This window comes from Coturnix japonica, chromosome 7 (genome assembly GCF_001577835.2).
Source record: "Coturnix japonica isolate 7356 chromosome 7, Coturnix japonica 2.1, whole genome shotgun sequence".
Taxonomy (NCBI): Eukaryota; Metazoa; Chordata; class Aves; order Galliformes; family Phasianidae; genus Coturnix; species Coturnix japonica.
In genome coordinates, this window is record NC_029522.1 from 15,521,878 (window position 1) to 15,535,180 (window position 13,303).

At 38.1% G+C, this 13,303-nt stretch overlaps 1 protein-coding gene across 2 annotated transcripts in view; it reads right to left on the bottom strand.

Moving 5' to 3' along the window:
• The window catches only part of MAP3K20 (mitogen-activated protein kinase kinase kinase 20), an 84,235-nt gene that overhangs the window by 44,763 nt on the left and 26,169 nt on the right, over positions 1-13,303 (bottom strand). For both annotated transcript variants that reach the window (XM_015868486.2, XM_032445694.1), the window contains 5 exons: positions 11,053-11,140; positions 6,759-6,860; positions 5,913-5,978; positions 4,887-4,915; positions 4,639-4,776 (listed from right to left, as the gene is read on the bottom strand). In XM_015868486.2, coding sequence (XP_015723972.1) covers positions 4,639-4,776; positions 4,887-4,915; positions 5,913-5,978; positions 6,759-6,860; positions 11,053-11,140 — 423 coding nt within the window. The remainder of the gene's footprint in view (positions 1-4,638; positions 4,777-4,886; positions 4,916-5,912; positions 5,979-6,758; positions 6,861-11,052; positions 11,141-13,303) is intronic.

Sequence of the window (13,303 nt, forward strand, 5' to 3'; positions counted from 1 at the left end):
TCAGTAAAGGTAAGTGCGTCTTGGAAAAATATGTAAAAGAGCATTTTTCCATATATATGAAATATACAAGGAAGGCTATTCACAGGGGCATTCAATTCTGCTGTTTTCCTCAACTTACTCTCTTCAGAAGGAAAAAAATAAAAACATTTTGATTTCTAAGTCCAATTATCATCTCTCTGCTGGTAGAGATAGGAAATTTAGCTATGAGAGAATTAAATAATTTAGCAGCCTGATGGACTTCAGTCCAGAAAGCAGTGTACAAAACCAAAAACGCCTGGACCAAATCAAACACGCAAGCAGAGCAGCCTTGCAGAACCATCTCATCTGAATGGATCTAACAGGAAACCACAAAGAAATCCAAGTCTGCACATCAGACAGAGAAGTATCTAAATACATGTCCCAAGAAAAGAACACAATGAAGTACACGTTAAATGTCGCCAAGAACCTTGAGCTGGAAAACTCCATTGTTCTACAATTTTTCTTTCAGAAGAATTATCTTGTTTCATTCATGCACGCAAGTCTGTGCAGTACATTTTGTACTGAATTCCCACATCATGACACCTTTAGTGTTTATTTCCACTGCCAGTATGGATCGCTAGTTTCCTAAACCAACCGTGATTACTTGAAACACTTCAAGACTACACAAAGTCTGAGCGAAAAGCAATCTCACAAGATACAAATTATTTTTCTTAATGCCTTGTTTTTCACTAATAAAATAAGAAAATTAAAAAAAAAAAAAAATCCTTGCATTTATTTATGCAAGTTTAAAGCAACGTTCTTACAACAAAGCAAATTTCATATCCAGGCTAGTGGTGTAGCTTAAGACTTTTCTCCCAAGGGTGACATGTAAGAACCCAGTTTTAGAGAACTTTCAACCCAGATCATGAATTAGATACTCTGAAACATCAGCTGGGGTGAACAAGTGCAAACAGCACATAGTACCTTCTGCATTGCTGTTTGATGCTTCGCGTCATTACAGTCATGCAGCCACAAAAAGTGCACCTCAATCTGACTTACCCTGATCTTAGCCTTTTTTTTTTACCCCCCCTCAAGATTCACACTGATCATTTTCAGAACTAAATTTGCAGCTCACCTTATATGGAAATTAATCTGTCTTCCATTTCTGGTATAATTTAATTGGGACACTGACATGATTCACTTCCCTTCCCATCTTTGATGGTAAGGATCTGCAGCTTTCCTGATCACATAACATCCCTATGACGACAGACAGCAGGTGTTCACAGTGAAATAGCTATGCCAGACACGATGACGGAAAACAAAGCAAGATCATTCAGTGCAATGGTTTGTAAGCTGTGGCCTCTGAAGATGTTAGGGTCTTCTTTGCATGCAGAGAAACAGAGCAAGACTTAAGGATATGAATGTTCATTCCATACATAAAGCTAAGAATAAGATTGATATGTCCTCAGTTCTGTCAGATGAGCTGTGCATTTCAGTTCTTGCCCTGTCAGCTACATGACAACGATCTAAAGAAAAAAGGAAAAATACAGTCCTACCCTTCAACCCCAGTCCAAAGCCAACAACAGCCATAGAGGACAGGAAACACCCAAATGAGTGATCTGAAGAAGAAAACTTCCCACTCAGAAAATCTGAAAACCCTTTCTCTTGGTAGGAAAGTGCACACAGATGAGTCTCAGGAGCTACAATTATCTGAAGTATGGCATGAGCAGAAAGCGTTGTTCTCTTGGAGGTACTGTCCTTTGAAAATTAGGTCAGTCTCCTCTAGATTGATCCAAGTGGAAGTTAAAGATCTCATAATTCTTTCCAAAAAGAATAAGGGATAGCCCCTGGAGCTGGCCAACATTCCCTCTATAAATAACCTATGTGCTCATAGCAAAAGCAATGTATGAACTATTGCTAGGAGCACAACAGCTGCTACATTGAACTTCAGTCTCAACGTACCAACAGTCAAATTAATGCTTTTAATTTTTTTTCTTGCATTTAGAAATATTCAGCTACACAGCCTCCTATGATTAAATACACTTAGATACACAAACACACTGCAGTCCACAGCAAACGCTTTTTCCGGGTTAACATATCCCAAGCATTTATCTTCATGATTTCAGAACAGTTTATAGAGTGAACATTGTAATTCCACACACACTTTTATACATGGAAGAGAAGCAAAGGATCATTTTTGAGCTACGCACACAATAACATGAGACTGTTACTGATTTGAATGGATTTGTGGGTTGATCATTTGCAGCACTTTGTGTCTCTTGTTTAGAGTATGCATTTTGAAATGGATTAGAAAAGACAATCAGAGCATGGCTGAAATAAAGTTCAAGATCTGTCTTAATGTCCTAATAAATCTGTAACATTTAGTTTTAGCATTTACCAAGCTGTGTTATAAATTACTTACTATTTATCTCAAAGAGAAAAAATGGAACTGATTATCCACCCACGAAGAGCAGGACAAACTAATATGAACATTATCTACAAAGACATACGTAATTGTTTGCAGGGAGGGAAGTTCATTTCAGGTGAGGAGCAACTTGGACCTATATGGTGACAGAAAGGCTGGTACTTCATGGACAAAGTGCTCACAGAGCTCAAGCAGAACATTTAAAATCACAAACTCAATAATAGAAATAAAAGGGGGAAAAAAAAAAGAAATAAAGAAACATATGGGTATGGTAACAAGTACTGTGAACAGAATATCTATTCTTAGCATCTTACAAGTTTACATTTGAAATGATTCTGTTCTTTGTTAACAAGACTTTAACTGAAGAAATGCAGATTTGTCTCTCCAACACAAAAGCTGCTAGCACATGTTATACTTCCAAAGGCCATTCTTTAAATGTTGTTTTTACAGATGATAATCACTTGCTGAGACAAAAAAAAAAAAATACTCCTTTTAAGATTTTTTGTTCTTGTTGCTGTTTTCAGTCTCTTAAAAAATTCTCCAGTAGTCCAACACTCATAATAGGGAGATTCCAGCTTTCAATGTTATTTTCAGACAATGTTCTGCTTTCTGTCAGCTCCATGACATCGGTAACTTTATCAAGTAAGAATCTGGGCTGCAGCTATTCATTTCTCCCCTCACATCACTGAAAACAAAAGTGTTCCAAGATGTGGCAATGGAGTTATCCAAAGATGAATTAATTCCTAAGTGCTTAAGAATTCATAAGTTTCTATCCAGTAGAGCACATTAGCTCAAAAACAACATATTAAAAATGTGGGTCAGATATTATTAGAAGCACAACGCACCTGTAACCACATTAAAATATTCTACTAACGCTAAACTGTTCTCATACTGAGGGTAGTTGAGTTTTGCCTCCAAGCACAGAGCTGTCAAAGGAGGTTTACTTTTTGGAGGAGGAAAAATAAACTCAACACAACATACTGTTCCTATGGCTCTGGTAATACATGACATGATAAAATATTAAACAATTGCTTACTTTCTCCCAGTTCTAGAATATTACTTGAAGTCAATCACACCAAGATGATTATGAGAGTAGTTTTGAACTGTAAGGCCATTTTTAAAATTTCTCCTCTAACATTTTTTCTTTGTTGTGGAATTGGAATGTTATCCTTCAGTGGGTAATACATAATTGCTTCCAGTAACAATTTACATTAACATTTATATTTGTTATCTTATGTTCTATTACTGTTCATGACTTAGTTCTGTTAAGCAAGCAAGGACTTTAAATCTGCCAATACAGGCTTCTCTCCCCTTACAAAGTTTCAGCTTTCATTGCCAAGATATCTCACATCATCTTTTATTTTTTTACACCACAAACAACTGTTTGATTAAAAAAATTATTTAACTTTCTATGGGGAACATCAGCTTAGCTATGCCTGGTCACAGACACTAGCTTAAACCAACCAACCTTACATCTCTATCAGTTCTTCAAAGAGAAAAAGGTACTTAAACAACTCCTCACTGCTGAACCCAAAATCAAAAAGCTATATACACAGACCCACACACAGACTAGGACCCTGCTTCATTTCTCTTTTCCCCTTAAGTACTGTTGTAATAGAAAGGCTCTGAGGGCCAGCTCAGAACTGGTCTGACAAGGAGAGTTATTTCTCATCTATGTAAAGTAAAAACATATCAGAATTTGACTGCGGACAGAGTAAAATAATTCACAGTTGTACCTGCAAACCTGACATTCTGATGCATTGTAACTAATTAATTCCCCTTTGCATAAAAGGCAGATTCATGCTGTATTTTTAGATTGGGGCTCTACCTCCACAAGCATGGAAAAGTGGCCTCCTTTTTCATCTTAGCTTGGTGACATCCTGTTTTATGGAAAGCCCTGGTATATACCTATTACAGCTTTTCCCTCTTATTTCACTGAAACATAAGCAGAGATTAATGATGCAGATCGCTTGGTAGCTCCTGCAAGCCTTCTGACATATGCTAAATACTTGTGGTAAAGCTTGCATTTCCCACGCTGGCATGCTGCTAATCTAATTAGAACAGTATCTTATTAAACATGCAAGACGCTGCTTTTCCTGTCATTTTCAAGTACATAATTATGAATTATGGGTCAGTCCTAAAAAAGCATGATTTTTGTTGCTGTTGTCCTTATTTAAAATTGTTGTTCTTGCATCCCATGACTTCTATCACACTGGAGTTCTGTTTCTGTGCACAGAGAAATAAAAGGCACTCACCACTCCGTATGAGTACGTGTCACACGTCTCAGACACTGGAAGACTTTGAATAACTTCCGGGGCCATCCATGGAAAAGTACCCACTAATGACATGTGTGTTGTATGTGAATGGAACCTTGAGGCACCAAAATCACAGATCTGGCAGAAATAAACAGATAGTAGAGCATGAACCTCATTTACTAGTCATCAAAATATCAAGTCACGCAGCAGGATCTCTCATATAATTAATATAATTAAAGTGTTCATACCTTTAACACGCCATCAGCAGCTATAACAACTACAAATGAAAAAACAACAGGTTACAGGAATGTTATTAAAAACAAATGCAATACATTTTCACAGCAAAAATAAGTTCACTTTATCAAGAAAAACGTTGGCACAGGATGCACAAATATGCATGATTGTCCTGGTTTCTTTGAGCATCTCTGGAGAACACCTGCTGAATCCCTGCAAGCCTCTGAACAGCTTCAAAACTTTTCAGGTCCCTATGAGCTCAAAGGTAGAAAGACAACTATAACTAAAATGTAGAAAAGCTCCATTATCCCCGAGGTAGCAGTTGAGCTTAACAACAAAATCTTCAGAAAATTTGTTAATTTAAAACAAACAAACAAATAAATAAAAAGGAAAAAAGGAGGGAAAAGTTAAAAAAGGAAAAAAAAAAAAAAAGCTAGTACTATGCAAATAGGTTTTTTTGTGACTATTATCACTCTGCATGCATTATTAATATCTGTATTCCTCCTGTTCCATTAGTAGCTTGTGCTTCATTTCAAATCAGTATTTAACAAGTTTCATGAACAGTTATCAACTGCCAAGTATAGTCTAAAACAGTGCAATGCACACTGAGTATTCATTACACAAAATCAGGCCACAATTGAGACAAGATTTTCAGATAAGAAATAACTGGCCTTATCCAGCTTACTATGTCCTTCATGGTACTCAATATTTTCAAACTGAAGAACCAAGTGAGGGATATCCAGGCAACGTCTGACAGCAGATAAGATGGACACTATCATGGTCAGCCAGATACAACCTGAAAAGAGCCCTCCGAAGTGCTCTAAATGATGCCAGGACATTAACAGAGCCAACAATGTCAGGATGCAGAGGAGGAGTGACAAGGGAACAGGCTTTTCTGTGCCTCAGCAAAGGCCAGTGCAGCTTGGTGACAGCCAAGGTGTTAGTTCTGCACATTCACAAAGCTCAGGTAGAGACTTGATCGCCACAATAACAACTAGAATTATAAACAGAACTTTTTATTGTTTTTATTGCTACTTTACCATTCCTGGACTTCAGATCTCTGTGGATTACTTTGACTGGAGCTTCCATGTGTAAGTAGTGCATGCCTACACAAAACAAAGAATGGCCCAGTTAGGCAGGCTAAAGGTGGCCATCGCTTATCAGCAGTTATGTTTTTAGTGCCCATTTCCTGCCCCCATTACAGGCTAACACACATACATGAAGGCCAGCTGCAGGAGAAGCAAAGGTCCCCATAATCTACTTTGAGTGAAAAGAACTAAGCTAAGCTCATATGTATCTCAGAACACCTATATCGGTACATTAATGCTTTTTAACATCATATTTAATAATTTTCTCAAATGTATTTTCTACACAGGGAAGCTAAGTTATGAACATACCGTTCATTAGTTTACACTAATTCCTGCATGGTCACAGAGAGCACAAAGGCTCTGCATTATTCTGTGAAGAATGTCAGCATGTTTCCCAAAAACCAGCTTCCTTAAATATCCCAATTCAAATAATATGTAAGGATAATAATGCCTTAGTTACACGATATCAAAAGTATCCTCTTGGGACTTAGGAGCAAACCAGAAGTATAAAATGAGTTCGTGGAAGGCATTTTCACTCCAGAAATGAGTTTGGATTCAGAATAACAAAGAAACATATTGAAAAGAACAACAAATGGGTTTGTTTGTAGTCATCGTCATCCTTTGTGTGTATTATTGTCATTTTCATTTGTTTTGCCTTTTTTTTTTTTTTTTTTTTTTTTTTTTTGACAACTTGAAGAAAGGAGTTTAGGAAAGCTTTCCTGACTTAATAGGGAAGTATCTCCACTTGTATATTTTGCTGCGTAAGATAAAAGACATCACTGGTCTGGTCTTGCTTACCTTTAGCTATGTCAGTTGCCCAGGTCATGATATGATCCATATCCATCTCTTCACTTTTGTTACTATTAATGTAATCAAACAGTGAGCCAGCAGAAGCATACTCTATTAGAAAAATTAAATAAATAAAATAAATGCATGTGACATATTAAAACACTGCACCAAAACTGAAAATCATAATGGAAACTCTGCCAGTTCCAGAAAGCAGCTCTTTGAAGCTTAATGACAAAGAATCTGGGTTCAGCAACTAACACCATTAGTAACATAATAGGAGAGTAATAGTCCGTTCTGACTGTCCCAACACAGACATAACCTACTGCTAAGGGAAAAGAAATGTGAAATCATCTATAATGACAGGATTTAAAATGAAAAGGCTTTAGAAAGCTCTGGTATAAAGAGAGCTCAGGCAAGGAAGTTCCAATTCCAGACTGAAAGGTTCTGGTGATTTTTTTAAAATTTTTTTCTATTTAAGATTTATGAGGGTCATTTCTGTTCAGAGAGAGAACGCTGTAAATGTGGTAACGTGCCGCTGAGCAATTCTGTCCACTTGTGACTTTACAGACTGTATGCAAATGGAAGCACACTCTCACTGCTTTACATTCTCTCAGCCCAGGACAAGCCAGCACAGCTAATAAAGTAAGTTTTCTTATGTTCCCTTTCCAGTGCCAACAGTTGTTTTTCTTAACTTCTTCCACCTACAGAAACCCACAGCAGGATCCTGCAGGCAGAAGCAAAGGCTTTTTCTGCCTGTCAGTGTTTGCAAGTACAACAGACAGAACCCAGTCTGACTTCCAGAGCTCATGGAGCTATGAGCTGGAATATCAAGCTCATTACACTTAGACTTGTTTAACTGGGAAACTGGAAACAACTGAAACCCTCACAGCACTACTTTCGTATAACTTAAAATTCTTCCATATTTAAACAGTGAAGTTGCCTCTCCCAGTCACAACAGCAGTTAAAAGATGAGAGACTGGTGGTACCAGATCCTTACTACTGCTTCCAATGAGGACAGCACTCAGTGGTGAGAAGTACCACATTCAAATTATGCCCCATCATAAAAGACAATTGTTTTATTTTTTATACAGTAAGATCAAGAGTTCAACATATGGTATTCTGTTAAGGAGAAAAGGTCTGCAAGTACAAAGTGAAAACAGAATTTTATTTCTCTACCTCTTCATGCAGGAACAGAGAAGATCAAATCATTTATTCCTTAAAAACAAGCAAACAAACACAGGAAGGAAGGAAGGAAGAAACTACAGGTCTAACTCTGCTTCAAAGTGGGGTAGATTTCCTTGAACAGCAGGTCATGAAGCAAGCCAGCTGGTTTTCAATTGAAATGCTTCATTTCTGCCATTTCAAAGCAGCATCAAAATCATTCTTCTCTTAGACTACATAAAATATATCCAAATTGTTGCTCTTAATAGCATTAATCAAAGAATGAGATATCGTAGGCTAAATGCATAAAAAGTACACATTGCTCCCCATCAATGGAATCATAACCACTGGGAGAGTACTGTGCAGGTCAAGACAGAATATGGTACATCATATGAGAAGATTCTATTGGTAAATGAAAAGAGGGAGGGAATAAATATGAAGTCCCTTGAAAGCAAATGCTCTAAGTTGCAAGTTAGTTTTGGTTCACTGCCCCAGGACCTCCCGCTGCAAGGAGGCTCCACAGGAGACAGGCACATTGCTTCTGATGTCACTGAAAGAGGACTAAGATGCTGACCTGCACATTTCTTCAATTAAAACATCAGCTTTTTTTACCCATGATGTCATCATATGTCTTATAAATGGATTCTTCAGGAATAGTCTGCCTGCATGCTTTGCATGCCTTTACAATGCATAATTTGATCCACCAGAGTCAGGGATAACTGAGATCCCTAAGCCCTTTGCTGCTCTGTATGAACAGAGGCAAGCAACCTTCAAGCAATATAGCTTGATTCCTCAGTATTTCTCCTATGTACATATTGTGTCACAAGATTTTCCTATGAGGTCATGAATTTGGAAATTACACTGTCAGGATAATTTCTTTCAGTGAGAGAAAAGAAGTTATTTGCCTCAGAAATAAATGCTGTGACTCACCCACTCACCCTACCACCAACATCTTACACATCTGCACAAGCTCTACAAGTCTTTTGAGAGGAGGCAGCTGTGACCAAAACCTAGATCTGAAAGCTACACACTGAGACTGCTGTTGGGAGTCTGCAACACCTAAAACTATGTGATTCACATTAGCAGCTCAATGGGCTCAACAACCAGCTGTAACATTGATACAAGAGCTGCTCCAAAAACATTTTAACCCTCAATATCAGAGGCAGATTTTGGTGTAGAGGTTGAACTTTCCTGCCAATATTTCATTGCGTTGTGTTGCCATAAGGCAGATGGCAGCAGAGGGACAATTTGACAAAATGGCCTTTGACATGAAGTGCATACGGAGCAATGGTTTGTCAATGAATTCCTGTATGCAGAAAAAATGGCACCCACTGACATTCATAGACAGTTGCTGAACTTTCATAGAGACCAAATGGTGGATGTGAGCACAGTGAGGCAGTGATTGGTACATTTCAGCAGTTGTGACAGAGAAGTGTGTTCCAGATACACAGATTTTACAAGCATGGCATGCAGGCTCTTCATGGCAGGCAAAAATGCATAGCTAATGGCGGTCACTGTATTGAAAAATAGTGTTTTGTAGCTGAGAATTTACTCTATCAATGAGCACTATTGTGCTCTATCTGTTGTGGTGGTTTCCATGGAAATAAACAGGAGGAATTACTTTCAGAGTGACCAACATACATCCCCATAGAAGAGACATGTTTTGACTGCAGATGTAGCTTTTCCCATTTGAACAGAGCAGTCCCAGAGAACTCTCTGACAATCCCACATAAGATGTTATGTAAAGCCAATACTCAGAATGTGCCGATGCTTGGCTGAATGCCCTCATCTTCATCATTCTGAAGAATCAGTAGGCTCTTGGGATTGTTTTCCTCTTTTGGGTTTTTCCCTGGCAAGACATGGATCTCCAAATAAACACAGGATTAAGACTGCTACACTAAAACTACCCAGAAGATCAAGGAGTAAAAGCCTGTCTAAAAAACATGTCAAGTACAGATAGCATTTTTCTAAGTAGCCATTCTCTCATTTGAAAACAGTTGGAGAAATCAAGCCTTACTTCCCTTCCACAGCCCAAGGAACTCAAGTCTCCCTGGAAGTTGCAGGGAGAAGCCAATACAGTTTAGAAATAGAATTTTTTTATTTTTTTTTTATTTTTATTTTTTTGTCTTCTTTAACCAGAATAGATTCAGAGCATTTCCAGTAACAAACAGATAGGAGTACAGAATAGTACTCCTTCTCACAGATGGTTAAGAGTCCCCATTCCCAATGACATAATGAACTATTTCAGCTGTTCTCTGTCCAGTGATCAGCAAGCATGTCAAATGACCTTCTCCAAACACTGACCTTCTGTGAGAGCAACTGAGGACTTTCTGATCCAGACATCATTCTAGATAATCTGGTGATCACACATTTGCTTTGTTAGCCTGCTCTCTAGTTTGCACTTATTACCTTTGTGTTAGAAATTATAGTTACATTACTTGATTTATTATGTTTTTTATTACATAGAGAAGGTATTTAATTTCCTGTTTGATATGATATCAGCAGTCCAACCTCTGAGCAGAATAGACTAAGTTCATCCTTTATGCATCTCTGAAGTACTGGTGATACTGGTTTCAACACTGCAACATCCAATAGGCAGAAAAGCAGTTGTGCATCTCAGAAGTGCTATCACAGGATTATGCTGCCATCTATGGTGTTAACATAAGGTCTAAGAAACAGGTAAAAACAAACTTCCACAGATTTTGTGCACCACTGGAGGGATTTCTGTAGCTGATTAGAAGCTGCGTTTTTTCCAGCGCACAATCTGGAGTGGATCCTCTCCAGCAGATGCCCCTGGAGACAGCTTACACTAAAATGAAACCCTTGGCTAGAGCACCACTTGCAAAGGCTGACAAGCAGAAAATACTGCCTACAGTTTGGAGATACCTACACACATAAAAACCAGGTTCTGGATATCTTCATATATGCCCAGCAGGCAACAGATCACAGCTATATCCATTCTGTTATCTTTGTGCCTTGTTCTGGCAGCTGTCCCTACTCTGCATTTGATGCCATCCAATAAACAGAACCACAGCAGCAAATGTTGTTGCCTATTTTGAGGCCAGCAAAATACTGAAATTGGGTGTACTCATAAGACCAAAGTATTACAGAGTCACATTGAAAATCAAACAAGAATCCTTACCTGTAACTATGCCATAATTTGGAGGTTCAATAACAGCTCCATAGAACTGAATGATGTTTTTGTGACTGAGCACACTGAGTATTTCTGCCTGTTAAAAACAAAAAGAGGCAGACAATTAAGAACAGTGACTTTACTGTAGTATTTTAGAGTTCAGTGGATATACATAAATATTTAACATATATACATACACACATACATACACATGTCTAGAAAATACTATCCACAAAAGGCTGGTACTTAGAAACTTCATGTGTGAGATTGGTAGATGAATGCTTAGCATGTTCAGGAAAAAAAAAGATCATATTATTCCTTCACGACCAAGGCAGAGAGGTAGATATTAGGTCTCTGTAAAAATCTGAAGGCCCTAGAAAATGCAATTCAAAGATGGATAGGTGACATTTGGCAGGGCTTTAGAAGTTTAACCCAAAAAGTGTGTTTGTGTACAGAGCAATGTGAGATCAGTGAGCTCAGATCTCCAGGCAGTTAAGAGCATACTACTCATCTGATGTTTACTGAAGACATGGAGTTTGCTACGCATGCATTGCAGGTCTAATCAAATATGCACAGCAAGCATGCTTGAGATTGCCAAATAGCCAGCAGTGCAGTTGAAACTGCTTTTCAGAGCAAGCTCCGATGATTAAAAGATGTTTAGAAATTCTGGATAAATATACAGAATCTTTTAATTCCACTTGAAAAATGTTTTTAAGTTTGACAAAGACCGAAGGACCAAAGGAGACTGAAAATGTATCCACAACAATTAAAACACATAGTCCACCTGACTTTTTGAGGGAAAACATAGGCTATTACCTTTGAGATCTCACTGCAGTTTTGCTTTCTTAGTATATTAGAACACTCAAAAGATTTTGCAAACAAACTTTTAAACAAATGTATGTATTATGCAAATACAGATATCACAGAATGACCAAAGTTGGAGCATTATTTACAGACTAACATTTTGAGAGCATACTAACTTAATACCAGTCACGCGCATTTAAGAAGAAAAATGTTACTGTCACCCTGAACTTAGCAGGTATCACTTCTGACAGAGCCCTTCGCAAATCCCTTGACTGCCTGTAAGAGTGTTGCTGTTCATGAGCAGGTGAGACTTTGCAAATCTGCATAGAGAGCTGCCAATTATGCTACTTTGTGGCTTTCACTTGGTGTGGATTTGCTGAAAGCAGAAAGACTAACAGCTTTGATGCAGCAAAGTATGTTACACTAGATAGCGCTACTGTAATAAATGTAAGGACACTGCAAAACAACATTATTTTTTACCTATGTTTTATAGCTGGACAGTGATACACGGCTAAGTAAATAACTACAGATACAAGCTTCAGAGGGTTCAAATATTAACTGTTTAAAGTTGCTGTATAAAGCCTTTTCTGAGTAACATCAACAGTTTTGAATTCATACCTTCAGCTAATGTATCAACATTCATGGATACTCAAAGAGCAACAGCTCTTCTGCAAGCTAGTGAAATGGTGTTACTATGAAGCGAGAGATCTCTCACAGTATCAGAAAAGTCATTTTCAAAACAGATGCTGCTTTCAGAAAATCATCTTGCAGGCCACGGGACACAATTCATCCAGAAGGTGACTGAAGAACAGAACTGGCAGCTGTCTAAACAAATGCAGGAAGACTCACCTGCAGATGAACACCAGCCTTCCTGGACAGCTGACCTTTGCAGCAGTGGCAATGCCTATTTTACCAGCTGTGCCCTCCAATCTCTTTGGTAGCATCCTCTGGAATGGAGATGACAGCCTAGACATTCAAAAACTCCCATCTCCATGTGCTGGCAGACCCAAGGTCCCTGTGCTTCAAAAAGTTTTTGTATTATGCTTAAATTTACTTCAGAAAATACTAAATTGGGGGATGTTCTCTAATTCCTAGCAGCATTCCCACTAGATAACCAGGAGTCCCAGTACACCTTGACTATCCACCTGAATACAGCTAGAAACAAGACAGATATACCAAGCCCCAATCACCCTTGGACAAACCAATTATGCTGTATTTTCTTGAATATGTTAGTTAGCAAGAATAGATTAAAACTACCTTCTTGTATAATACATAAAATCCATGAATTCAATACACTGTGCACACCCCCTGCTACCAAAATAGGATGTTTGAAAATTAAATGACTGGCCCCACTTATAACATTCCTGAAGCATTATGCATTTAGAAGCAGCACCAGACAAATCTTTTGGAGGATTGCATCACCACACAATGAGCACATGCTAGAAGGTGCCAGACC